Source organism: Zonotrichia leucophrys, chromosome 6 (assembly GCF_028769735.1).
Source record: "Zonotrichia leucophrys gambelii isolate GWCS_2022_RI chromosome 6, RI_Zleu_2.0, whole genome shotgun sequence".
Lineage (NCBI taxonomy): Eukaryota > Metazoa > Chordata > Aves > Passeriformes > Passerellidae > Zonotrichia > Zonotrichia leucophrys.
Window position 1 is genome coordinate 13,673,800 of NC_088176.1, and position 27,247 is coordinate 13,701,046.

The window sequence follows — 27,247 nt, forward strand, 5'->3', positions numbered from 1 at the left end:
CTGCCCCCCTTGCCCCTATGGCAGCCCTCTGCTGTGCCCTGTACCTCCCACCTGCCCCAAAGTAGTGGAGCCCCCAGCACGGTGTTTGGCCCCTGCCCTGTGTCCCTGCATGTGTCCCCGGGCTTTTGGACAGGACCAGCAGGGACTCTGAGTGAGCTGTACCTGCATGACCTTTGCATGGGGGTCTTCCTGCCTCTCTCTGGCTTGCTCATGGCTACCTCCAGTTACTGCTTAACTTTCCTTGGCACAAGCAGCCATCACTGCACTCCGTGACCTTAGGTGAAGGTGGCCCAGGGAGGAGAGCAGCCCTGCTTCAGGTTTTCTTCCTGGGCTGGCCCATGCTGGGTTGCCAGTGTCATGTGGGACCCTCTGGCACAGCACTGGCACTGGGCAGAGTAGCAGAGGGCACAGATACATCCCAACAAAAAAAGGGGGGAAAAAACCCTACAACTAGTGAGTTTCCGGCAGCACTGGAGCTGATGTGGGGGAAGGAGGTTTGGGAGCTTCACAGGTACCCTTGGGCTTTCCAGCTAAGACCTCAGGCCCGAAGTGTTGCCTTGGGGCCCTCCAGCAGCTCTTGGGTTCATGTGCAGGATCCAGCCAGGCATATGGAGGATCCATCACAGATGGCAGGGCATCGCTCCCTTCCCATCCAGGGCATCCCACTGAGCCTGCCAGAGCTTGGGCATGTCAGAAACGAGGGTATTTATTGATGCCTCAGCTCTGGGTGCCACACCATGGGCTCACCGGGGCCACCCTGCCCTCCCCTGCCCAGCCATGAGCTCCTACCACAGCACCTGTGTCCTGCAGCAGCCCAGCCTCAGCCCTGTCACAGCCTGGTGACGTCCCTCACTGCAGATGTCAACCCAACCCCTGCTCCTGCTTTGAAGATAGAGGCCCTTCCTGCTCTCACCCTCTGCTACATCAGCCCTGTTCTACAAGCATGGTTTCCCCCATTTCCATAATAAAGCTGGCACAGGGTACCCCAGCTTCTGGAAGGAGGTTGTTACAACTCCCTGTCCCTCCTTTGCTCCCCCCAGGACACCTCCATGGTGCTGAGCTGCTCCTGCCCTGCTCCCAGGCAGGATTACAGGGCCCCCACTGCTCCCCAGGGAACGTGCCCATCACCCTGGTGTCCTGGCAGGCCTCGAGCTGCTTGTTTGCTCTGCCTGGGGGACAGGGGCCATTTTCCAGCAACCCAGCACCTTGCCCTTGCTGGGATTTCTGCTCTCCATGGCATGGCAGGGAGCCAGCCATGGCTGTGGCGTGCCTGGGAACCAGCAGGCAGAGGCAGGCCAGCATCATCCAGGGAACACAGTGAGCCCTGTGCCCACACTCTCTGCCAGGGTACCAGGGACATGAGGGGACAACTCCCCTCTGCCTTGCCCACGTTAGCCTGGTCCCATGCTCAGATGTAAGTGATTAGGACAGCTTCAAACCGAAAAGTCATTTTATTGGTACCATACATGACTCATAAATGGCACAAACTATGGAGGGGAGGAAGGAAAAAAAAAAAAAAAAAGGAAACAAAAAGGCATTACAGTGTGCCCATGGCAGTGAGGGCTCTGCACCCTCCACAGCAGCCGTGCAGCATGGCATGGAGAATCGTACCTTAACTGTGATGCAGAGCCCCCCTCCCTGCCACACTGGGCTCCCACCCCTGCCTGCAAAGGGGCTGTGGGGACCCCCGTGCCTGGGGGTGTGAGCCCTCCAGCTCTGGCCTGCCCATGGAGGGGCCCAGGAGCCAACACAGGCATTTCTCCAGGGATCTTCAGCTTGAGATCACGCCAGGGCTGATTCAAGGCTCTGTCTCCCTGCCCAACCACAGGGACAGCAGAAGGAGAGGACACACAGGGTGACCCCCACCCCACCTCAGCAACCTCCTGCAGTCTCACCCAGGAGTGGGCAAAGCATGGAGTGAGTGCTAGTAGCACCCCTGCAGCAGCCAGAGCCCCGGCACAGGCAGGCCCTCAGTGACACCTGCCAGCCCCAAGCCCCATGGAGCAGTGGGACAGAGACTGTGGGATCCCCAGCAGGGAACTGGGGGTGTCTGACAGAGAGAATGGAGTGCACCCCTCACTCCCCCAAACTTCAGGGCTGCTCTGCCTGCCCCAGGCTCCCTTACGCACGCAGACAGACACACAGACCTCTCGCACACACACTCTTACACACACTTATACCCCCACTAGGGCAGTCCCCTCCCACAGCAGCACTTGCTGCAACCCCACCATGGGGCATGCCAGGGTGTTCCCACAGGCAGCCCAGACTCCCACCTTCCCCCAAAACCCCACTCCAAGGCTGTTGGGGTGAACTGGTTAGTTAGCACAAACACCCTCCCCCGGCACCTCCCATCCTCTCCTTGGAAAAAGCCTTGGAAGGGATTTTTTTTTCTCTTTTTTTTTTTTTTAAACCAAAAAAAAACCCCAAAAATTATTATTTTTCTCATCGTTTCCCCTAACATCAATGGAGGCACCTGCTCTAGTGATAACACATTGAAAGAACAGTATCGTACACACTGTCTACAGCGCGGAAATGTACAAGCACGAGGTACACGAACCCGAGGGGGGAGCAGGGACAACAGCACACAAGATTTACATTGAGAAGAGAGGTGGGGGGCTGCACCCCCGGGCCTCTGGAGGGATTAGAAAGGAAGTCTGCAAAGTCTCTCCTTGGTTTGAAGCTCTCCGAACTGGATATAAAATGAGACTTCCAAGAGAAGAAGCCTGTACAAAAGTCAGGACAGGGTGAAAGGGTTCAGGACAGGAGGGGGGAATGGGCAAGGGGGCTGAGGGGGTATTTTTCCATTTTTTTTTTCTTTCTCTTTTTTAAACTTACAATTTAATAATATTATTTTTTTTCTTAAAAAAAGACAAAAGTAGGAGGTACCAGGAGCCAGGGGTTGCAAAGGGGCCCCAGGCAGACTCACGCAGGGTGGAGGGAAACGCAGGGGCTGCAGGCAGGGAACAAGGGCACCGGCTGCTCCAGCAGAGCCGCGGGTCCTCCGTGCTCCCCAGCCCCCCACCACGCACTTCCTATATACAAGAGTCCCCCCATGGCTGTGCTGCGCCCTCGCTCTGGGGAGCGAGGGGAAGGGGAAGGTGCAGGAGAGTGGGAAAATGCGACGGGGCCCTATCCTCAACACCATCCCAGCACTGCAGGATCTGACCCTGGCACGAGGAAGCTCCGTGGCAGAGCCCGAGGCACAGGGAAGGCTTTCCATCACTGCCCCTCCCAACCAGCCCCACCTTGGACAGGGGATGTGCAACCCCACTGCAAGTGGTTGCTCAGCAAACACCAACCACAGGGCCAGGGAGGAGGAGGGTCTCTGCGCTGTGCCAGACCCCAACACATGGCATCTGGTAACGCCAGCCGCTGCCAACACCTCCCCACTAATTCCCCCTTGCTCGGCAGGGAGGGGTTGGGCATGTTGGGACAGGGATGAGAAGCTCTCTGGGCAAGAAGCAGAAAAGAAGAGCGGAGGGGGAGTAATGAAGCTACGGCCCCAGAAACCCACCCTGCCCTGGGGTCCGTCGGGGAGGCAGGCGTGGGGTGCGGGGAGGCGGCGGGGGTGACGCTGGGGGCTGCCTGCCCGGTGTGTGCCCCATCGTTCACGTGGCGCTGATCCGCCCCCGGTACCTCGCCGCTTCCCAGTCACTCTCCGTTGCAAATGTACAGGTAGATTGGTTGGGACTGAGTCCACGGGGCGGCGGGGGGGCCGTTACTGCGACGCCTGCGACGTGGGGTTCTCTGACTTGCTCTCCTGGCTGGAGGGCGGTTTGCTGTTCCAGGGGCTGTTGGCCCCCAGTGCCGGCGAGTTGTTGAAGCTGTCCTCATCGTCGATGCCGTTGGCGGCGTCAAACTGCGTGTTCTCCAGCCGGGTGATGAGGCGCTCGTCCTCGTCCCCAAACTCCCCCCCCATCAGCGTGGGCTCGCCTACCACCATCACATCCTGAAAGGGGAGACGGTCCCGAAACATAATCGAGGTGGGGGGAGCCTGGGCCGCTAGACCCCCCCTCTCATCAGCGCAGCCCCCTCTCCCCAGCTGTAGTGCCACTTCCTCATCTCCACTGCAGAACCTGAGCCTGGGCACTGAGTGGGGCAAACACATCCTCACTCCCTTGCAGGAGGGCGAAGGGACTCGGGGAAGGCAGCTGGGACACCCCCTCCTTCTTTTCCCCACCACATGGGAAGAACTGGGGTGGCTCAGATAGGCAGCCCCTGGGGGCCTCCCGCTAGCAGCTCCCAGGGGCAGGGGCAGGGAACCCTCCCCTCCACCCCAGAGCAGGAAGAGAGAATGGAAACGGGATGCTTACAGGTACCTGACTGGACAGGGCAAAGGTGCTGGCTGGGCTCTTCTTCTTGCTGTTGCTGTTGTTGGTGTTTCCCCCACCAGAGCTCATGGTGCTGCCCCCTGACATCTTCCTTTTCCGGCGCTTGCTGGGCTGCTGCCGTGCTGGCTCGGCTGGTGAAGGATGGAGACATACATGGTCAGTGCCAGCAAGAGGAAGCTGGTGCCCCCCAGGCCCTTTTATGCAAACCCTACTTCTTCAAGGAACACATTGCCCCTCCTCACCTCCACAGCTCTGCTGTCCTCCTAGACCAGAGGACAGGTGAGGGGGCAGGAACATTTCCACCCCTGCTTTGCTTTCCACAAGCAGCTGGCAACCTCAAGGCAGGGAGCACTGGTTGCATGCAGCCTTGCTCTGCCCCACTGGGAAGGCAGACCAGCATAGAAAGAACCCAAATGCCTGGTTCACCACCCCCAGCCTTATGAAACAAAGTCAAGAACAGCTCTAGGGCTGGGAGAAGCCTGCACTGACAGGCAGTCCCAGCAGGCACTGTGAGACTCACCGGGAGGAGCGACCATCCGCTGCCACTTCTGGAAGAGGCAAGTCTTGAGGCAGTCCCGGGGACTGAGGCTGTAGGTCTTGTGCCGTGACATGAGCTCCTGCATTGGTTCTAGGATTACACAGAGCTGCAGAGAGCAGACAGACTCTGGGTTAGATTGCAATGCTCTGAGCCTCAGCCAAATGGAGACCCCATAACCCTAACCCTACACCTCTACAGGCAGACATGTGTGCTGCAATCACCCAAGCCACGCCGTGGGTTTTTGGGATTTGGCAGACCCACTGCCCCATAGCTCTCTACAGCGCCTCTGCAAGATCCCTTTTGCAAAGCCAGCCTTGCAGCCTACCCACACGCCCCAGGGCAGCCAGGCATCAGGCAGCTGAGAGCACAAGACGTGGCAGAGCTGCAGAGCTGCAATCCCCCTCTTCTCGCACACTTACTCGGAGGTAGTTGAGTGTGGAGTTTGAGAGCCCACAGCGTGTGATGTTCTTGGATAACTGGTCCAGCATCTGGGGATCCTGTGCCTAGGAATGAGAGGGACAGAAGGCTCAGCTGCATCCAGGCTGGGAACAGCCCTCCCGTGCCCCAGCCTGTGATGCAGGACTGGGTTGAGGTCCCCCACCTGCAGGGCAGCCTGAGGAGCTCAGCAGCCCTGTGTTGCCCATGCCCAGGCGAGCTCCTGGAGCTGTACTCACATGCATGGCAAGGATGCTGCGGGGAATAAGTTCTCGATGCTGGCGGATGCTGAAATGCCACGTCTTTATCCTCATCATGTCATCAAACATGAACTCCAGGTAGAGCCGCCCCTCCACACACACCTGGGCGGGCAGGGCACAGGGTCAGGCACAGGCTGCCCCAGCTTCCCCCAGCCCAGAGCCCCTGGGAACCCCCTGCTGCACACTGGAGCACACTCACAGTGGCTCACCTCTGCCTCTCACAGAATCCATTCCCACGAGCCCAAAATGCACAGCCCCGTGGGACTGCAGCCACCAAGAGGGCACAAAAAACCAAGGCAGGAGGGCAGCAGAAGCTGCGGGTGCTGGCAGTACCTGGGTGAACATGGGCTTGCCGTGCTGGGTGACCATGGTGCACTGGTCACAGTCCAGCGAGACAAAGTTGTTGTGGAAGGATTCCTTCGGGTGCTTGAGCACGTAGTACAGCTCTGTGGCTCCCCCTTCAAAGATGCTGCGGAAGTAACGGGGAATCAGAGTCCGGCCAATCGCTGCAGCAGGAGAAAGAGGAAAATAAGGTCAGTAAGGAATGTACATGAAGAGGGTCCCCCCATGCCTTCTGGCTGGAAATAGCTAAGCTCTGACACGCTACCCACATCCCCCATAGCACACACTGTCTCCTGCTGAAGGGCAATGCCCCTAGGAAGGAGGGCTCAAGCTGGTACTCACTGTATCTCTTTGGTCCATCCTCCAAGCAGAAAGTGATTGTTAACATGGCATCATCCTCAAAGAACTCTGTGGTAAAGGCATCCCACCACAGATTGTCACATTCCTGGGGATAGCAGAGAGATGCTAAGTTATAGGGAGGAGAGAGACAGGCAAACACTGGCTGCCTGGCACAGCAGCCATGTGCTCAACTGAGGGAAGACTGTGCTCCAAGCTGAGTGCTTGGAGACGGGGGTGACAAGCCCTGTCCCATGGCCACATGTGGGAGAAGGTGGTGGGGGTCCCCAGTGCTGAAATACTGCCCTGGCCAACCCTCACCCTCCCAGCTGCCTACCTCTGTCCAGTTCTGCAGCCGCTTGTTGAGCTCAAATATCCTGTAGTCGGTCTGGTTCCCGTACGGCGTGTGCCTCCTGCCCAGAGAGCACAGCACGCCATCAGAGGGGAGGGCAGCCACAGGCTGTGGAGGGACCCTGGGCCCACAGGGGGAACACATACAGCCCCTCCAGGGCTGTCAGAGTCTGAGCAATCCTCCCAAAAGCCCCAGCCAGACAGCATGCTGGCCCTGCTGAGGCACCCCCACCACAGGCATGAGCTCCCCCCAAGCAGGGTCCACACCATCCCCCGTGCTTACCCGATTCCAGGCTCCAGGTATGTCGGTGGGTACATAGGAGTAGGTCTAGCAGTGGAAAGAGATGCAGGCATGTCAGTGCAAGCAGGGATCTCCCTGCACACCACAGCTCCTACTTCCCTGGCTACAGCAGGCAGTCAGACTCACTGGAGCTGAGTGACTCCCCACAGTGCAGACTGTACTCTGGCTGCCAATATTTGATAGCCCCATGGGGCGAGCTGTAGCCCAAAACTGGGCTCTGATCCCACAGCATTGGCTCCTCCACCCCCGAGACCTAGCCAACTGCTCCTTGGGGACATACCCAGCTCCTCTGCAGTACTGACTAGTGCCAGACAGGACAGACATTGAAGAAGGGGCTGTTTTGGGAGGAGCTGGGAGGGCTCCCTGTCACTCCAGGGGCTTGGTCAGGCAATGGGCTTGGCCTGACAGAGCTCAAGACCTGGAGACTTACTTCATTCCAAATAGCACTCATTCTCAACCACTAACACCTGTGCCTGCTCCAATTCTCTCTGCTCTTGTGCTAACTGAACTCCATGCATTGCAGTCTCTGTCTGCTACTGGGAAGCACAACACAGAGACCCTGGGGTGCAAACTGCAGAGTGTCCTCAACGTTGCAGACCCCTCCCTGGGCCCCAGCTCACCCCACATCTCGATCCAGCATGGTGCCTGGGTGGAAGGGGGGGAAGGCGTTGCCGTTCGGGGGCTCCTTTGGCGAGTACAGCTTGAACGACTTAGAGGAACAGCCTGGAGAGAGAGAGAGAGAGAGAGAGAGAGAGAGAGAGAGAGAGGGGACACGGGTCAGACCCTGCAAGGAGAGACACACTGCTGCTGCTGCTGCGAGGAGGAGGAGGAGGAGGAGGAGGAGGAGGAGGTGGAAGGATGCACTCCATCAGCACAGCCCCATCTCTCCTCTGCTCCCCCCCAGATGTCAGCCTACTCCCTTCATCCCACACACAGCTCCAGGCCTCCCCTGTGCAGGATGGAACTTACAGGGTCAAGGCTGAGCTCTCAGGATCAGCAGCCAGAGGGGCGCAACCACATCTCAAGGGTTTCTCACCGGTACCCAAACTTTGTCAGTTCTCAGCTGGCTGGGCTCTGGGGATGTGCCCGAGGGGGACACTCCAGCTGGTGAGCCTGAAGAGGGGCTGGGCCATAGCCCTCCCTCCCACACTGCTCCTAATCCCACTGACCGACCCACCCGGGAATCACACAGGATCTTTTTGCTGACCTTTCTATCGTCATGGTGACGGGTGAATAATTGCCCAGAGGGATGGATGGCGGGTCCCCAGGCAGCCACCATCTGCCGCTCAGGCAGGCCAGTGGCCACCCGGATCCAGGCGGACAGACAGATCCCACACGCCAGCCCCCAGCTGTGATCAAACCACCCCAAAGTCTCACTGCTCACCAGGGCAAAGAGCCCAGAGAGGGGCATTGGGGTGTGATGGGGTCTGCAACAGAGCACACGATGTGTGAAACCAGCACACATCCTGAAAGCAACCTGGGGGCGCCCAGACCTGCCAACAGGAGACATTAGGTATGGTGGGCAGAGCCAGCCCCATCCAGGCTCCTTAGGGGCAGCCAGGGGCTCCCACACTCCCCAGCCCACTGGCACACAAGGGCAGGTTCGGCTGCCAGCAGCGCTCCCGAGCCCCGCGGGGCCGGCAGGACCCGGCACGCTGCGCCAGGACGCTGCTGAGGCACGCGGCTCCCTCCCTGCCGGCAGGCAGGCAGGCAGACGGGCTGACCTGGATGGGGCGCAGCAGTGGGCGAGCTGCCAGGCAGCTCCGGCTCCACCGGCTCAGCCGGCCCTGCCGAGCACAGACACGTCTGCCCCGTCCCGCCGCAGGCGCGGCCCCGGAGCCGGCCGTGCCGCGCCGTGCCGGGCTACCGCGGCAGCCGGGGCCAAGGCGGGATCCCCATCGGCTCCCGCCCGCACACAGCCCTGCGACAGGCACTTCCCAACGCCCACCAGCCGCCAGGACTGCCACCCGGTACTGCAGAAAGCCAACCCGGCGTCCCAGAGGCGCCAGACACCACTGCCCCCCTGGGCTCCACGGCCACGCTGTGCAGAAGGGTGCTGGGACAGCATCGGAGCAGCAGCTCGACTGTGATGGATACAGAAGAGGAGTAAAAAGCACCAGAGTCAAGGAAAGCAGTGCCACCAGCACAAGGACCCAAGATGTCCAGCTTGTTGCAACAAAGAGCTCATTAGCCAAAAGAGGTGAATAACCAAGGCATCACCTTCGCCCCTGCCGAGCCATCTGGGACCCCAAGTCAGCAGTCACAGGGATTGCACACACTGCTGAGCAAGGGCTGGTCAAAAATAGAAGGGGTCACCTCCCGAGCATTAAATCCAACTTGCAACGGGGGAAATACGTGTTTCACTTCTTGATTTTCTTGGGGCCTTTTCACCACGTTTCCCCACAGCAGCTGAAGCCAGCCTCTCTCCAGCACTCACCAGGATCTAGAGCTGTGGGGCTGGAGCCAGCCCAGCCACTCAGCCGTGGTTCACTGTTCCCACTCCTGCCCGCCTGCAGTGAGGATAAGTGGGACATGGCACAATTTCTCATACGGCTGCTAACAATGTCGGCCCCTTGCTCTTACTGAATGTTTTTATAGATAAAACAATTTTTAATAGGGAGTTCAGTGCTAGTCAGTTTCTGCTGCAGAGGAATTTTTGCTTTCTGCTTTATCTACATCAATTTGTGCCTAACAGACAATAATTCACCCCAAACTGTACTAGAAACACAGCATTTCTATTTCCTCCATTCTGTTGTTATACAACATGATGCTGAAGCATGTTCAGCACATAGGAAACTTCCCAAAACTCCCAAACTTCTGTTGAAAACAAACCAATTCATTAGGCAGAGACAGCAGCGGCTGATGCACTGCTTGTTTCTGGTCATCATGTCCTGAGGGGCAGAAAAAAATCAGACCCAGCAGGTCTCATCCTTCAAGTCTTTGTTTTTATTCACTGATGAGACATGGGAAAACTAAATTCCCAAGGCTTTTTGCTATCCTCAGTCCCCATCTTGTTTTTCAGGGTGCAGAAAGGTCTCCTGGGGTGGTGAGACCAGGGAGGCACATCACTCTCCATCCATTGTGCTTCTCATGCTCTTCCCTAGCTCCCTGCTGCTGGAGATGGGACAGAAGACAAGCCAAGCCATCACTTCTACCCAAGCCTCCATTTCCATCTTGGGCCTTTCCCAGCAGGTTAATATGGAGACACCCTGTTTTTGGAGCTCTGAGTGACCTGTGCCAGGATCTAGAGGAGCAGAGAGAAGCCTGTTATGTGATCTCAGCAAGACTGGCACCCTAAGTATTATTTTTAATGCAGCGTAAAATATGTCACTGGATTCAGTGGTTTGAAATAACACTAACAGCCTTAGGATTTGATACAAGCTGTCGAAATTCTACATTCACTGTAGACACACTACACACATTACATGAAGTAACACAATTACTTTACAGCAGCTGGAACACCAACTTTTACCCACACATAGGCCATGCTGCCTGGTCCAGGACATCCTTCCATCACCACCTATTTTGTTTACACTGCCCCAGCTGCCTGCAAGCCCTGTCCAGCCAGGTGCAGTGACACAGAAACACAGATGTGGCCCGTCCCAAGCACCTGGTTCAAGCTGCTGCTTCTGCCTGCCCCTGCTCTGCCTCCTGCTCTGACTACAGGACCTGGGCAGGCCTGGTGATGCAGGCAGGCTTGGTGCAAACAGGGATGCTGCCTGGTGGCTGAGCACGCAATGCCCCCGTGGAACATGAGGCAACAGGAGATGCTTCCTGTGGCTGCTTACAGGTGCTGGCCCAGCGACACAAAAACATTCAGCAAGGGAAAAAATCAGGCTGATGCTGCAGCTGGCGAGCTACCGGTCCAGGCAGGTCTGGGCAAACAGCACAGTGCTTGTGGCCAGGTGGAAGGGAGGCTCCATGGCTCCTCCTCAGCGTGGAGGTACAGAAGGGAGCCCCAGGAAGGGATCTCACAGCTCAGCATCCTTGGCTGAGTGCAGGTCCACGGACCTGCCACAAAAGCGTGGGCAAGTCAACAGCTCCAGGTGGGCACCCACCCAGGGAACAGAAGGCAGGTGCTCTGGCCAGCACGTACAGCCCAGCACTGCCCAACCCTCCACATGCCTTCTCCTCTGCTGCTCCTGCTTGTGAACTAGCAGCCCTTCTCGTGCACTGTCTGGTGGGTTTGCTGGAGCAGGAATGATTCACATCCTAGCCAAGCTCACAGAGCTGGGGAACATCAGATTTCCCAAGGCACCAAAAGCACAGTGGACACCTCACAGAGCCAACACAGCCAGGAGACAGCAGGGTACTGTGAGCCAAGACCAGCACCTTGGAGCTGCCTGCCTGGGCAGGGGACATGGAAAGCTGGGAGAAAGGCCCTGCCTGAACTCCCATAACTTCAGTTCACCATCAAAGAGCAAAGAACCGCTGAGGACAAAGGCAAAGCAGCAGCATCTTGCTCCTCCTATACCTGTGACTGCTGGCAGGAATCAGTGCCCCCTACCAGACAGGAGCTACCCCTGCCTGGGCAGCCAGTGTGCTCTCTGTGTAAGCAGCAAAGCTCACCAAGAAGGCAGAGGCTAAAAACATAAATGATGAAAAAAAATGAAGAAGTGGGGCTTGAAAGGAGCTGCAGGGTTACAGCTCAGCCGGGGAGTGTCCTGCTCCTCCCAGCAGCCAGGGAAGAAGAGGCCAGCTGGGCTGGTGCTTCCCGGAATGCTCCGTGCCTGCTTCCGTGCTGCCTAACGAGGCTTTAAAGTGTAAATAGCGGCATTGTTTCGCACGGCTGCCTCGATGGGGTGTGGGCGCCCTGATAGGGGAAGAAATACATCTTCCCAGGCCAGTACTGCTGGCATGAGGGTGGTATCTGGGACTGGGTGCAGGGCAGCATCTCAAAGAATTCACATGTTTTGCCCAGTGACAGTGCCTGCTGTCCGGGAGGTTGGCAGGGCTGGGAGGCAAGCACGAAGTATTCAGAGTGACTGGGACAGGCAGAGGCACATGGAGCAGACCATGGTCTGCCCCCACAAGCTTGCCTTCACCTCTTCTTTCTCCTTTTCTTTGGAATAGAGGAGACTGGGAGAGGCCAGTTGCAAACTCCAACGCTGTTGTTAAGCCCACAGAAGCCCAGGTGGAACCCAGCAAGACATGGCCTGAGACATTATCAGTGACAATACCAATTTGCAGAAACCCCAATTGCTTTAAAAACGCACAACCGGTGAAGCTGAAGCTCCCACGAGGCTGGGCTTTCCAGGGAAGAGGAGATACCACTTTTGGAGGAGACCATGTGCCATGGACTCAGTGGCATCCAGAGGCAGGACACTGCCTGGCCCTGACCCGTCCCAAGGCAAAACCTGCATTGCCACATGCATGCAGGGATTGCTCTCTCTCTTTTCCCAAGCTGCACATCTGAGCCATCCACAGAGCTTATCTGGACCACAAGCTGCCTCCCTGCGCACACCACACCACGTGCATGGTGTCCCAGCCCCAGGTCAAATCCTGCAATATTAGTGCAAAAGTCCCCCACAGCAGCACACAAAGCATCTGAACCCAAGTGTGCTCTTCTCTGCACAAAGGGTCACAAATTTAGGGGGACAGTCAGAGAAGGGACAATTACCTGCAGCTAACTATTACAAAGTGACAATCCTGATTTAGGCAGCAAAGCAGTGCTATCTGAAAGCATCAGGTGAGGAGAACCTGTCCGGCATGTGGATTTACAGGTCAGGGCTCAGCACAGTCCCACAGCCCCAGCTCTGCCAGGGTTCAGGGTCTCCTGCAGTGTCTAGGGACAGGAGGAGTCTCCCCTTTCCAATTTTCTTCCTCAGATGATTCAGACACGTAGACGGGGAATTCTCCAGGAGGGAAAAAGGGAGAAAAGCACACCCTGCCAATTGCAAAACAGCCAGAAAATTGAATCACGTTCACGGCTGCAAGCCCCAGATGCAATCCCACAGATAACCCAGTTTCAGCTCCACTACTATCAACTTACCACGAGGCAGTCATTTCCTGCAACTCTCAGGGAAATATCCCACTGTCCCTAATTACTCCTTTCAGTTCACTGTCTCAAAGATGATCCATAATCAAACGCTGTCGGTTTCAGCCTCAGAAATGCACCTTTCAAATTTTCAGACACTTTCCCTGTCTCCCAGACCCCTTCACCCAGGGGCCCTGCCACTCTCACATCCCTCCTGCAGCACGCATCGGTGCAGCACTGGCAAACAACGTCGTGTGGGAACCATGGGGCTGGGAAAAAAACCCTGTCAGCATACCTAGAATAAAAGCCTCCTGACAAACTAGGATTTTCATCATCAAAGGTTTTCTAGGCTCTGCGGCAACACAGAATAATTCAGTTATAGCTAACCATGCCGATGGCCCTGCAGAACATGAAGCCAACATCCCCGCTCACAGCTGCCTGCCTGCCACGCACATGGTGGAGCAGAACTACACAGCTCTGCACGGTATTGTGAGCTTGCTGCTCAGGGCAGCCCTCCACAGAGACAAGATTTGCCCAGGAGAGCTGGAGCCGAGAGCCACGCTGCAGGGAAGTGACAGCAAGAGGCCGAGGTCTGTACGTACACTGAGAGCGGGGGACACACAGCGATGCCCCGGCCGGCAGGACCCCCGGCGCCGCCGCCTCGGAGCGCTGGAGGCTGTCAGCCCCACGTGGCGCATGGAGACCCGCGATCCCGGGATGCACCGCTCCCCTCGCTCCCTGCGCTGCCAGGCGCCGAGAGCTGCACGCTGGGACGCGTAGTCTCCGGAGACGCGGCCCTGCCGCCGCCGGCCGCCTTGCTCCATGTTGCCTCCTAGGTGGAGCCCCGCAGCCCTGGCAGCCGGCCAGACGCCCGCTCCGGAGGGGGGAAAAAAGCTGGATAACTCCCGCGGCGAGGATCCAGCTGGCCTCGCTGGGGCAGCGTGCGCCCGGGGGCAAACCATGGCGCTGCTGTGCAGTGCCTGCCACAAGGTCTGGAGCGCTCACAGATGCCCATGGAGAGGAGGGACAGTGTGAGCATGGCAGGAACCTTTTCAGTGCAGCTCACAAAGCACCTCCATTGCTTCTTCGAGCTGCCGGGCAAGCCTCTGCCCTCCTGATCAGGCAGAACTTCTCTCTTCTCAGTGCTTGGTTCAAAGGCAACATGGGAGTTGCTGAACAAGGGACAGGCAGGCTGCCGGCAGCACTGGGGACAGGGCAAATGCAGTGGTTGCAGGACTCCCACCTCTGAACAGTCCGCAAGCGCTGGTGTCAGGCCTTTGGACAACCAGTGCAGGACGGGGCCAAAACCCCAGGAAGCAAAAGGACACAATATGGTCAAGCACACCTGCCCAGTGCTCCTGAAGGCGAGGAACCCAGCCCCAGGGAAACCCTCTTACCCCGGCATCCCTGGTTACAACTCCACCCGACACAACAGCAACCCACAGGGCAGCAAAACCTCACTGCGGCAAGCGTGACAACCCACAAACACACACACAGAGCAAACAACAGCAGCAGCACTCTGTCCCCAGATCAACCAGAGGATGGGAGGTTTCCAAGGGAGAGGACCACGAGAAGCACTATCCTGCTCTGCCACCACACAGCACTTTAGGTTTGTATTGTTAATGGACATGTCAAGCTCACGCCAGTGCAGAGCTGCAAGCACATGAAAGAGGGCACACTGATAGAGACCACTCTGGGCCAAGCACTGCTGCCACCCTACCAGCCATGGAACAGGAATGGAGTCCTGGGGCTGGACTGGTCCATATCATCCTCTGCTCCTGCATCCTGAGGAGCTGGGCAAGCTCAGGGCCTCCAGCTATCGCTGCTCTCTGAAAAGAAGCTGAAACAGGCTCCAGGTCCCCAGCCTGGGGAACCTTTGCCTCAACTGAACTTCTGTGGCTTTTCACTGCCCTTTTCCTGTCTTACATGGATTGCGACCTGCTCCTGGTGAGGAGAAAAGTCACCAAATGGCAGCAAACCTTTGTGTCACCAAACCTTCCAGCACCAGCCTGTCCCCCTTGGATCACAAGTTTTCCAGTTAGAGGCAACACAACGTTATGTCATTCTGCTCAGCAGTACTCACTCTTTAAGGGGTTCTGAGATCACAAACCTGGGATTTCTACAGCATCAGGGAGTGGAAAGACCATATTCAGTTCAAACCATAACTCCCCCACAATGAGAACACTCCAATACCTAAAGGAACAAGGACACTGATATTTACTTATACTTGCAACAGAAGCAGTAAGAGTTGACACCTGACCAGCACTGGAGGAGTCGCTGCAAAACTGCTCAGACAAGGTGCTACTGAAAGCACGTGGAGAACAACTGGGAAGCCCCTGGGAAGGGGTGTTTGCTCTCACACCTGCCCACTCCAGCCTCGAGCAGGCTCAGACCCTCCTGGTGAGAAGAAAGCAGGCGACAGTTTGCAGTGTGGGCTAAGTGCACACTGTGTGCCCCCAGAAGGTTACTCCCTGTTAGACCCCACAGCCTTGCACCCCTTTGCTCACACCTCACGCTGAGAGCGGCTGACACCTCTGGTTTTTGCTCCTGCTGCGGCACTGGCTTTGGCCAGGGACAGCAGTTGCTCAGCAGGTTCCTGCCTTGGTGCCTGCCAGCTAAGGCTGCAGGGATGGGACTGGGGCTGCCCAAGCCAAGGGAGCCCCAGGAGTGCTTATCCCCCATCCCTAGTGGGCAGGCTGGCAGGGACTACTAGGCCAGACACCCGAGATCAGGGCAGCCTACCACAGCAGGCTCTACCAAAGGGGCTCCAGGAAAACACCTGCCAAGCTAAGACACCCCTCCACAGCTCTGGCATGCATGCTGACTCCTAAACTGGAGCTGATGAGGCTTCCCCACTCCCGAGGATGCTGTGCTCACCCTCAGCTTGGTTCCCACTTTTGGCTGGCCCAGGTAAAGCCAGTGCTTTGTCTGCCAGGGAGAATGAACCCCCTATGCCCACAGCCCCCCTGAGCCTGGACACCCAGCAAGGCAGCTTCTGAAAAATGTGTGGCCCTCGTGTGTTTGCACCTCTTGGACCTTTTATTCCCTTTGCACCCGTGGGAGGCTGGCGGGACCCTTTGAGCTGCGAGCAAGGATGAAGTTGCAGCAAGCAGTGAGGTGCGGCAGGTGAGCAGCCCCAAGAGCCGGGCACTGGCCCCGTGAACCCCGTGACAGCACAGGCAGGGGGACCAGGAGGGCGTGGGGCAGCTGTCAGGGGGCTTCGGAAGGGGAAGGAACCCGGAGAAGAACAAAGGGAGCTGCGGGCTGGGATGGAGCAGGGCACGGCAGGGCATGGGGGCCGCTGGCAGCACCCCACCAGGCTGGGGGTGTCGCTCCAAAAGCCAATACGTGGTGGAAAGAAAGGGGAACCAGGGGAGGAGAGGAACACCACAGGCAGCGAAGGGGAGGCCACACATGGGAGCTAGAGGAGAGAGAACGAGCTGAGGGGCCAAGGATGCACTGAGCAGCTGGGGAGGGATGAGGAACGGGAGAACTGGGTAAGGATGGAGAGGGAAGCCGAGGAAGGAGAGAGGAGCTGAGGACAGGGAGATCCGGGCCGGAGAAACAGAGAGCGGGCAGGGGGCTGCCGCGGGGACCCCGGGCCGTACGGGGCCCCGGTGGGGAGCGGCGGCGCGGTGCGGCCGCGCACAACTTCGCAGACGCGGGGGCGGCGCAGGCGGGACCCCGGCCCTCACCTCCGCCGCCCGAGCGGGACCGCCACCGGGGTGGGGGGGACCGGGAAACTTCCGCGGGGGGCAGGGGGGCGCGGGGGGGCGGGGTGACTCACGGCGCGGCGGCGGGCGGGGGTCCGGCGGCGGCGCGGCGGCGGCGGGCGGGCGGCGCGGGGCCGCCGCGGGGCGGGGCGGGAGGGGCGCGGGGCGGGGCGGGGGCGCTTCCTTTGTCTGCGCCGCGGCCGGGACCACAATGGCTGCGGCGGCGGCGGCAGCGGGGCCCGCTCCCCCCGCGCCGGCTCCCCCGCCCCGCGCCGCCCGGGGGCTCACGGGCCAGCGGTGACGCCCGAAAGGGGGTCCCCGGAGAGCTGTCCCCCCCGCCCGGTGCCGGTACAGGCACTCCCCGGGATGGGGAGGAGGGAGCCGCGTCCCGCTGAGGAGCTCAGCACCAGCCGGGGCAAGGATTCTTTCCCTACTGCGAAAGTTTGAATAAAAATAGACCTTCTCCCTAGCTTGGTTTCGGGGTGTCTGAAGTTTTTTCAGGATTTTTTTTTCTTTTTCAAACTTGTTTCCCTTTCTCTCAGTTTCAGACGAGAAAGGAAAAATACAACCGGTTTGTTTGGGAGGGGGGGATGAAAAATAAAATGCTCCAGTTTGCAATTGCCATCATACCCCCAGGGTCTCCCTTCCTTGATAAAACTGCGACCTCTTCCAGTTAGGAGATTTTAGAAAAAAATCCATTATGAAAATTTCCGTTATAAAAAAATATCCATTTTTCCCATTCCCTTCTGCCCCACATCTGCCCCTTGCAGCTTCTCCTGCCCTGGCAAGTCACACTGGCACAGACCTCTGCTGCCAGCCCAGCCGGCAAGCCCAGGGGCTCGGCACACACACACACACACACACACACACACGTGTGTGTGCTGGTACAGCTCACCCTGCACACATGCACTGCTGTTCAGGCCGATGGGCTGGCATGCACTCGCATGCCTTCCCAAAGGCCTCCCGGCACAGCCCGGCTGGGTGTGCACCCGTGCCTGGGGCATGCACACCCTCCCACATCCCCCTGCTTGCAGGGCCGGGCCCGCTCCTCATCCCCTCCCCGAGCCCTGGGGTAATGCAGGTACAACCAGTTGGATCCTGCCAAGCACACTCGCTTCCCCCCTCCACCCAAGAGAGCAGACATGGCTGGTGCAAAACCTCATCCATGAGGTTTTGGGGGCTTGCTCCCCTCCGTGCTTGTGCACACCCAAAGCCCTGCACCTGAAGAGTGGGGGCAGCCCCCTGCTCCCCAAGGATGTGGCTGTCTGGGACCAGCACTGCAGAGGGACAGGCAGCATCCCTCACTCCTGTCCCCCACACTCATCGGCTGAGTAGGCTCCAACCCTGTCCTGCTCCACATTGCACCACCATGATTTCCCCTTCCTTTTGCAGGCTACCCTGGAAGCATCATTTTCCACAGCCACATGACTAAATAGACTAAAACTCTTTGTAAACCCCAGATTTACAGAGAAAACAATTCACTGTAAACCTAAAAACCTCTGTGACACCCTACTCTGTGAAAGGCACATGCAGCTGGAGGTACCCATGCTCTCAGTGCCTTGATAACCGAACACAGGGATGCTGTGAGTGCCCCAGCATGCCGGTCCTTCACTGCCTTGTCCTCCTGCCAGCCCAAATATTGTGGCACTGGGTAAGACGGGGCTGCAGCATGCTGACCCCCACCATCATCAGGCCAAAAAAAGTTCTGGCTGTAATGCTGATGACAGCTACGGGATGGCACAGCCCTCCTGGCCAAGACTGCCATTAAACGCAGTCCACCCGCACCCCATTCCCACTCCAGGCACAAAGACGCACAAGGCACAACCACCCACCAGCACTGAACACCACGCTGCTACTGCAAAATACTGCAAAACAGTGAAAAAAAGGGTCATTTTGTCCCCATATTAGAGACTCCTAGCACCAGTGCCGTGGCCAGGGGATCAGAGAGCAGCCCCCATTCATCCCCAGGCCCCGTGCATCCACAGCAAACATGCCTGGAGCAATTTATCCCGGGGCTCAGCAGCCCTCCGGGACTGCTCACGTGTCCCTGCTCAGCTCTGACGACAGCGCTGGACTGGTCCACGTGGCTGCAGCAGCCCCAGCTGTTTATGGTTATAGCCGAGTTAATAATTAAATAGATGCTGGATGGAGAGCAGAAGGGCTGGGATGCAGCTGGGAAGCGTGTGTGGCAGCAACGGTGTGGGGGAGCCCCCTCCTCACCAAGCACTCATGTGAGGGGAGCACAGGGCTACCCAGTTTTTGTGCTAGGGCACTACATCCCCCAGATCACAGCCTCCACTCTCCCCCTAGCAAGGGCCCCATGCCTACCTGGTCTCCCCAAAGTGCAGCCCTGACCCAACACCTGGTACAGGTCTCAGCCCAGGGAGCTGGCAGCAGCGCGAGAGCAGCAGTGAGCACAGGGATTCCTCCCAGGGAAACGGATGGGAAGAGCCCGGTGGGGACCAGGGTAGGCAGGGGATGCCCAGGTGTCTCTGATCCCTGTGGCCATGGCTCAGTGTGCCTGCAGTGTGCCTGAGGGATCCCAGGCGAGCAGGGCAGGAGGCAGGGCATGCTCACACTGACTCCCGGCCGGGGCCCTGGCAAGAGCAGGCCTAGAGCAGGGATGTGGACACGCACTTACATAAAAAATAATAATAAAAATCTGCTAGCTCTGCAAACAGCACAGCCTGCACCGGGACATGGACTGGCTAGGCACTTCCAAAGCTCACAGACTTGTCCAAAGAGCAGCCAGACCTGGGCACCATCGCAGGCATGCAGATGCAGCCTGCAGCACAGCATGCATCCTGGAGCCCCCCCTTTCCAGAACACAAGAGCCAACCCTGCAAATCCTACCATCCTTCAAACAGAAATATGCTTTGTTTCCCTGTTTCTCAAGGAGGGGTTTCTTTCCTCCCTAAAGCTATGCATGACCAGATAAAAAGGGAGTTCTGGAGCAGGAGGGGCCCCTGGTTTTGGCTGGAGAAGCCACAGATCCATCTCTCCAGAGGAGGTTTGGGGGAGGCTGGAAACTACATGGTGAGTCATGCCAGGCAGGCAGCAGATCCTGGGGGCTCCTGGGATTAACCCTTCGAAGCCAGAACCACTTCCAGACACACAGAGACAGAAATAAAGCCAAGGGGCTGGGAAAAAGCTGCCAGAGCAGGATGAGAAGTTACAGGGCCACATCTTGAGCATCCTGCATGGGACAGAGAAATCAATCTGAATATGTTAGCAGTGGACAAGCAGCAACCAAATGCATGCACTGGTGCCTATACTCTCCAAAACAAGAGGATGTGGAGAAAGGTTACAGTGGGGTGCAGAACCCCAGAGTGCATGAGGTTCACATGGGGTGTCCACCCTCACATCACACCTGGTTCTGGTGTCATGGGTCACCCTCAGCACCACTGGGCTGCCCACAGGCTCCAAGGGGAAGGTGCAGTCCACAAGCAAGCTTTGGAACATCCTGCTAGAATGGGGTTTGCCCGTGGCACCAGCACCGAGAAATGCCCCACTGTGTTCCTGCACCGTCCCTGACACATTGCAATGCACGTCCTGCAAGACCTCAGCCCCAGCATAGCCACCCACAGCAGTGAGCCCCAGTTCCTCTGCAGAAGCCCGGGGCCAGCCTGCCAGAGCTGCAGGGTTTTAAGGCTCCTCCAGAGCCTCCAGGTGGATTCTCTCATGTTACAAGAATGGCTCGTTTTACAGCCCCTTTCCTGGCCTGGGAACCCACAGCAGGGAGGGGGTGACTTGCAGCATGGCTGCACAGCTTCAGCATCCTGTGCCTGCCCTCTGTCCCTCAAGAAGACCAACAAGGGACAGGCACTGCTGCGTCAAAGACAACCAAAGCAGAATCCTTAACACCCAGCCCTGCAACTACAGGAACTCAGCCCTGGTCAGAGAGCATCCTGGTCTCTGTCCCACTGTTCCCCCTGCATTTCCTCCACTCTTGTCTCCCAAGCCACAGAGGACCCTTGGCATCCATAAGAGATTTACATAGCCAGGAGCTGCCACCCACCAAACCCCCCCAACTAAGGCTGCCATCCCTCCTAGTACACACATGTCACTGTGCCCTCCCACACTAGAAGCTCCCCTGGGAGAAGGTAAGGGACATCTTAGAGGGCCATGGCTCTACATGGCTGATTCGAAGCAGGTAACTCCAGCAGCTGAGCCCACTCCCTGCCACCCCCCTACACGGTGCTGCTGAACACTCCGGAGCAGCTCTCCGAATATAGCAGCATCAAATAGCTCCATCAATAATGCATTGCTTCTGCTTCCTCTCACTGCCGTGTTTTTGTTGCTAACATGCGTGTCCTTCCTGTTAGCAGCTGCCTCCTCCCCACCAGCTAGGCCAAGCAGGGACACGGCCACGGTGGGACGGTGATGGCAGCTCCCACAGCTCCAGGTCCAGTTCCTGTAGGGATTGACACAGAGCACCATCTAAGCCACCCGGGGGCAGCCTGGGGTTCTGGGGGGGGACCCTGCCACCATCCAAGCCTCCTGCTGCGCACGCGCTGGCAGCGACGACGGCATGCCGTGGCTGCCCAAAGGATTTGGCAGGGGCACCAAGCTGGGAGGAGCATAAGGACATCTCCCCAGCCTCAGCAGGGAAATGCCCCTCTGCAAGGACTTTTGGCAGCCTGGCACTCCCCGTACCCATGCAGCACCCCCATTCCCAACTCCATGCAACGCCGCACCACATCAGCTCCTCCAGCAGCTCTGCGTTGCCATCCCCGGCAGGGAGAGAGCTCCCACTGCCGTGCTCCGGCCTGCCCCTGCCCGCAGCTGCCCCGGGCTCACCCCGGGCCCGCCCTGGGCCAGTTGAAGCAGGCAGGTCGGGGTGCCTGGACCTGCCCCATGCCCAGCAGAGTCGCATGCCTGCAACGCCATGAGCTGCCATGGGCTCCTAGTAGAGAGGCAAGAGCTGGTGTAGGCACAAGCTGGCACCCACCACCCTGCAGCTACTCAGAGCAAGCAGGGGCAACCTCTGCCCGGGAGGGCAGACCCCCAGGCTGCACAAGACCTTGGTTGGAGGAGAATGCACATAGCAGAGCAGAGTTTGGTACAACTGGCTGGTGTAGAATGGTCCAGCCAACACCACCAATGTCCCAGCTTGGCTTGAGCTGCAATCACTATGTACAGCCACCTGAGCTGTACTGCAGAAACCTGGCTGCATACACAATGCCTGTCCCTTGGTGTGTAGTAGAGGGCCTGAGGCTGCTGCTCCTGCAGAAAGCAGGGGCCCTCCCACCCCCTGCGTGCCACCCTCTCAGCCACAGGTCCATCCTGGGGCACAGGCACCGTCACCTTGGTGCAGGGTAAGCTCTGCTACCTGACTGTGGGTTCTACAAAGCCGGGGCAGAGAGACACCCTGCAAAAGCGGGGCTGAAGCTACATGCCACAGGGCCCCCCAAAGGAAGTGGCAGCAGAGGGGTGCGGGCAGGGTGTTATCAGCCACCCTGCGGGCAGGGCGGGTCAGGGCTGGACAGGGGCCAGCGCCTGCCACAGCGGAGATTACGCCTCGGGTTTAACGTTCATCCCCATCCATGACCTGCCCAGGAGAGAAGGGGGTGGGCTGCACTGGGAGGCTGGTCTGACAGCTTTAGAGACTCCTGAGCCCCACCAGCACTCCTGCTTAAAAGAGACATCCAACAATGGTGCACAGCCCACTTTCCCACACTCCCATGAGCACGCAGCAGTGAACCTCCCAAAAACCTGCAAAGCATCACCCCTGCTGCAGCCACCCCAACCGTGCCCAGCAGAGATCCTGGGAGAAGGGGAGACTACTGCCAGTATTCCCGCTCCAGGTGGGGCACAGGAGCCCCCTGGCAGCCCTGCCTGCTCCCCAGCACCCTCCCCCCGGCACCGGCAGGAAACCACAGCCGCAGCCTGCGGGCAGCTGATAACGGTCACCCAGCCCCATCCTGCCTGCACCCACCACCCGGGGAGCTGTCCCCACACCCACTGCTCCCAGGCCCAGGGGTGCACCCACACTGTGCACAACAGCAGCCCCAGGGCCCGGTGTCACCCTGCACAGAGCTGGGAGCTCTCGCTGATAGTGCAGCTGGGGCACCAGGACACACCAACAGTTGTTGTGCATGGGCACCACGCTCTCAAGTGTCCCAGCATGCTCCTGGCACACCATGCAGAGCAGACTCATGCCTCGCGTGTTCTAGCAACATGGATATGGCGGGAGAATCTCAGAGCAGAGTAGGGGAGGGGTGGGTGGCATGAAATCCAGTGATCTGACCTGAAAGGGATGAACAGGGGACTCTTGAGCTGCTTCGGCTCCTGCCCTGCCCAGGGGCACACAGCCACCTGGCCAGTGCATTCCTGGCCACAAGGTACCTCCCTGCCCTGGAGGCCCCATCCCCTAGGGGCATCCCCTCACTCCCAGGGGAACAGCTTTCACAGCAGTTTGTGCCGAGCAGGTAACAACATTCCTGGAATAAACCTGGGGCCCAGTGCAAACACACAGTGCTGAACCCGCTGGCATTGGTGTGGCACTAACCCATGCAGGATTCTCCAGGCAAATCCTGGGTGAGCTCACAGTGGCCCCAAGGAGTGCTGTGATGGTGCCTCACACCAACAACAGGACCCCTGAGGAATCCCCTCACTGAGTACCAGACAGCCACAAACCCATCACGACTTTGCCACAGCATGCCAGAAGTGTGTAGGCAATGCAGCACACACGGTATCAGTGCCAGGCACTGTGCTGCTGAAGGGGACAGGGCAAGTAACACGTTTCATCCAAACATCACTGGTAACGTGAAGAAAGCCTGGACTAGAGTGCACCAATATGCACAACGAGGCCTCGGGACCCCTACTGCTCCCCTCCTCCCCAGCAGGCCCGGGGCACCCCAAGGTGCCAGGCACCCCGGGGCTGTTTGGGAGCCAGAGCGCACGGAGGTCAGGGCTGCCTGCCCCCCCGCCGCGGCACTCAGCCCGCTCGCTGCCATCCCTTTCCCAGCGCATCTGTCGCAGAAGGCATGTGGCACAGCTCGGCCTCGTGACAGTGGGGGATGCACGGCGCCAGCTCGGCAGAAGGGAGGGATACGGCAATGGGCCGTGCCCTGGCTGGACGTGTCCATGCCGGGACCCAAAGCATGTGCCCTGGGAAGCTCTCTCTCCAGCCAGAGGGGTGCACAGGCTAGTTCTCTGCAAGGTGTCCCAGGGAAGGCGCTGACCTTGGGAAAGTTGCTTCCCTGCCATGAAGCTGGAGCCAGCCCCGCAGGGAGGGAGAACAGCTCCACTCTGCTTTGCTTCCCTCCTCCCCCCTGCACTGACACCATCACTACAGGGGGAAAAACAATGATAATAATAAAAATAATTAAGGAGCAAAGTGCAGAGCATGCTGGGAGAGTGAGAGGTGCCCCCAGGGGTCAGAGCCCCGCTGGGGTCTGGATGCCAAGACCTGTCTGCCGGCCCTGCTCCAAGCAGCCCTGGGCACAGCACCACTGGCACCAGCACCAGCACCAGACAGCTGCTGCCCCAGCTGCTGCCACCTCCTCTCTGAGCCCATTACGCTCTTGCTGCTCACCTCTCCATATGTGAGGTGGGGGGCAAAGCCCCCCTCAGGCCTCCACTGGCCCCAGCAGCTCCCCGCTATCCTCGGGGACAAGAGTGCACCAGCCTCCCAGCTGAGCTGCCTTCCTGCTCCAAAGCGCTTGCAGAGGGGAAGAAAGGAGCAGGGAAACATCTCCAGAGGGGTGCAAGAGGAGCTGCAGTGGGGCAGGAGGCACCCCCAGGGATAGCAAGGAGTACATTATCCCTCTGGGAGGGCACAACTTGGAAGGGGGGCAGCCAAACCCCCCTCCCCCCGGCAGCAGCTCCCAAGCAGGAAACTCCTCCAAGTTAATGCAGCCCTGAAGAGCAGCCTGGGCAGAGCGGCTCATTAAATGTTTCTGGCTGGCGGGAGGCCAGCGGCAGAGCTTGTTTTTTCTATATTCCGATAAACAGTCCGGGGAGGGGAAGGGGGAGGGGGGCGCAGGCTCTCGGCGTGCCACCCAGCCCCAGCGGGTTGAAGACGCCGGGGGCACATGTACATTGCACGGCAACACCGCACAGCAGCCTCGTGTCCTCCCTGCCCTGGGGCAGCGGGCAGGGGCGACATGGGGGGGACACAACACATGAAGCCATCCACAGGGATATTCCCAGGTGAGGGGTGACCCCACGGCTCCCCATCACCGCACCGAGGGAGGACCCCCTCTTTGCATCCACCAACATGCCGATGACATTCCCAGTGGCGTGGGGCCAGCTCCCGGGGAATACGAAGGGCCCCCCGTTGGCCGTCGCACGGCCTTTGCCCCGCCGCGGCGGGAGCCCCGCCAAGGCTGCGGGTGTCGGAGGGTGCCGTGCCCCGGTGCGGGGTGCCTGCGGGGCGGGTGCTGTGGCTGCTCGGCCTGGCTCGCAGGGAGGTTCACGTGACTTTCTGCTTGAGGAAGCAGCGCTCTGGCAGCTTCCAGTGGGAGATGGAGGAGGAGGAGGATGGGGGAAGGGGCCGCCTGGCTTCACAGAAACACGGCGGCGAGGCGCAGGCAGCGCAGGGGCGGGGGGCCGCCGCGCAGGGGCACCCCTTCCCCACCCCGCTCATCCAGCTGCAGACCCCTGGGCAGAGGCGGCGCCGGGGGAGGCACGGGGACCGTGTGCTGCCACAGCGCCCCACTGCCTCCAGCAGCCCCCCAGCATGGGCTCCTGGCCTAGCAGGAGGCTCTCTCGGGACCACAGGGATGCTGCCACGGGAACTGGGCTGAGGAGCATCCCTGCTGTTCCCATACCATGTGCCAGATGCCCAGGGAAATGGCAGAACCTTCTCCCCAGGGCCCCCCAAACTTGGCTCCCTGTCTGCTGGCCAGCGCCACAGGGACCTGGTGCTGGACAAGGTTCCAGCAGCCCTCCGGGACCCCTGCCCTGCCTTGTTCCTGGCACAGCAACGTTCTGCACGCAGCAGCAGGCAATGCAGCCAGGCCAGCTGCCCCAAACCTGCCCCCAAGCCCAGGCGGGCAGATGAGTATCCCTGCGGCAGCACCCTCCCAGGTGCTGAGACCTCACCAACTCATCACACCTCCTATGTAGTCCTGCAGCCTTGCCAGCCCGCAGGCTCCAGAATTAGGAACAAGCTCTCCAGCAGACGCCCCACAATGGCCATGCTGGGGGGCCGTACAGCATCCATGTCCACCAGCAGCACTGGCAAGCCTCTGCAGGGACACTGTGCCTCACACCTACACGGGGAGCTGTGGCACCCCACACACCTATTGCTCTGGCCACAGGGGTACATTGGGGTCACTCTTTACAGTGCCACCTGCACGCCTGCCCAGTGCCCCTGCAGCACTCTGCCAGTGGGGTCCCAGGTCCAGGCTGGTACCAGCATCCATGGGCTCTTGGGTCCCAGATCTCTTAGTCCAACAGATCTCAGGATCCATGCCATAGGAACCCCAGCACCTATGCCATGGAGTCCTAGCCTCACAACCACATCATAGCACCCATGACCATGGGGCTCCAATCCCACAGTCAGACCCATGCTGTAGGGACTCCAGACCTTCAGCGGGATTCCAACAGCCCGTACCATGGGGACCTCACCCCCATGGCTGGACCCAACAGCCACACCATAGTGACTAGGACTCCAGTCTCCACACCTTACTGACACCCATAGCTTATCCCCAGCACCATGACCAAACCTCAGCATCTACGCTGAAAAGCCCCCGTGTTGCAGTCAGCTCCCAGCAGCCATGCCCCAGGAACCCAGCCCCATAACCAAACCCCAGCACCAATGACACAGAGACCCCAGCACCAGTGGCAGATGCCAGCACCAATGCCATGGAGACCCCAGCACCAACACTGTGAAGACCTCAGCCCCACAGCGAGATCCCAGCACCAATGCCATGCAGTCCCAGGGACCAATACCATAGAGAGACCATCCCCATAGCTGGACTCTACCACCAATGTCTTAAGAGATCCCAGCATTAATGCCACGGAGACCTCAACACCAACGCCATAGAGACCCCAGTCCCGTAGCTGGAGATCTCAGCCCCAAAGCAGGACAGCAACATCAATGCAGTGGGGACCCCAGCCCCACAGCCGGACACCAGCGCCCATTCTTAGGGGACCCCAGCCCCACAGCCAGACCCCGACACCACTGGGGCCCCCACCCCGTAGGTGGCCCCCAGCTCCCCACCCAGCCCGATGCCGCGGGGACCCCAGCCCGAGGGGCAGCCCCCGCCCCGCCGCCGCGCACTCACCAGGGCATGCACAGCCCACTGACATCTTCACATGCCTGGCCCAGCCGGGGGTCGCTGCGCGCTGCCCGGGCCGCGGGGGTCTCGCATGGGCGGCGCGCCGCGGGCTCCGGCGCGGCGGGTGGCGGGTAGCGCCGCGGCCAGAGGCTGGCGGGCGGGCGCGCCGCGAATCGGCGGAGCAGCGGCGGCAGCGGCAGCAGGAGCAGCGGCGGCGGGGGCGGTCGGGGCGGGGGCCGCGGCGGTGGAGCGGGAGCGGGGGCGGGGGCGGCTGCGCCGGCGGCGGGCGGGTGGGGGCGCCTCTGCGCGTGCGCGGGGCGTCCCGTTTCCCCCCCGCCGCGAGCGCGTGCGTGTTGCGTGCGTGCGCGCCCCCCCCGGCTCGTCGCTGCCGCCGCTGCCCCGCTCGCACGCACGCGCCCCCCCTCCATTCC

At 59.5% G+C, this 27,247-nt stretch overlaps 1 protein-coding gene across 2 annotated transcripts; it reads right to left on the bottom strand.

The window, feature by feature from the left end:
• Window positions 1-1,459: 1,459 nt before the first annotated feature.
• LDB1 (LIM domain binding 1) lies at window positions 1,460-27,038 on the bottom strand. 2 transcript variants are annotated; one of them, XM_064717466.1, is made up of 11 exons: window positions 26,823-27,038; window positions 7,515-7,617; window positions 6,877-6,921; window positions 6,580-6,655; window positions 6,249-6,351; window positions 5,898-6,070; window positions 5,544-5,666; window positions 5,289-5,372; window positions 4,852-4,975; window positions 4,320-4,462; window positions 1,460-3,949 (listed from the first exon to the last, which is right to left on the bottom strand). In XM_064717466.1, exons 1-11 carry the CDS (start codon window positions 26,845-26,847, stop codon window positions 3,719-3,721), a joined length of 1,230 nt encoding a protein of 409 aa, XP_064573536.1. In that variant the 5' UTR covers window positions 26,848-27,038; the 3' UTR covers window positions 1,460-3,718. The 2 variants fall into 2 exon arrangements, with proteins under 2 accessions (XP_064573536.1, XP_064573535.1); XM_064717465.1 differs by having other exon boundaries at window positions 1,462-3,949; window positions 4,314-4,462; window positions 26,823-27,037.
• Window positions 27,039-27,247: the final 209 nt, after the last annotated feature.

Bases quoted from the DNA above. Each gene is read 5' to 3' on its own strand.
- LDB1 (XM_064717465.1), bottom strand. From the start codon at position 26,847: ATGTCAGTGGGCTGTGCATGCCCTG. The intron at 6,352-6,579 runs GTAGGCAGCTGG...TGCTATCCCCAG, and splicing joins GGCTGCAGAACTGGACAGAG to GAATGTGACAATCTGTGGTG. The intron at 6,071-6,248 runs GTGAGTACCAGC...CTCCTGCTGCAG, and splicing joins GGATGGACCAAAGAGATACA to CGATTGGCCGGACTCTGATT.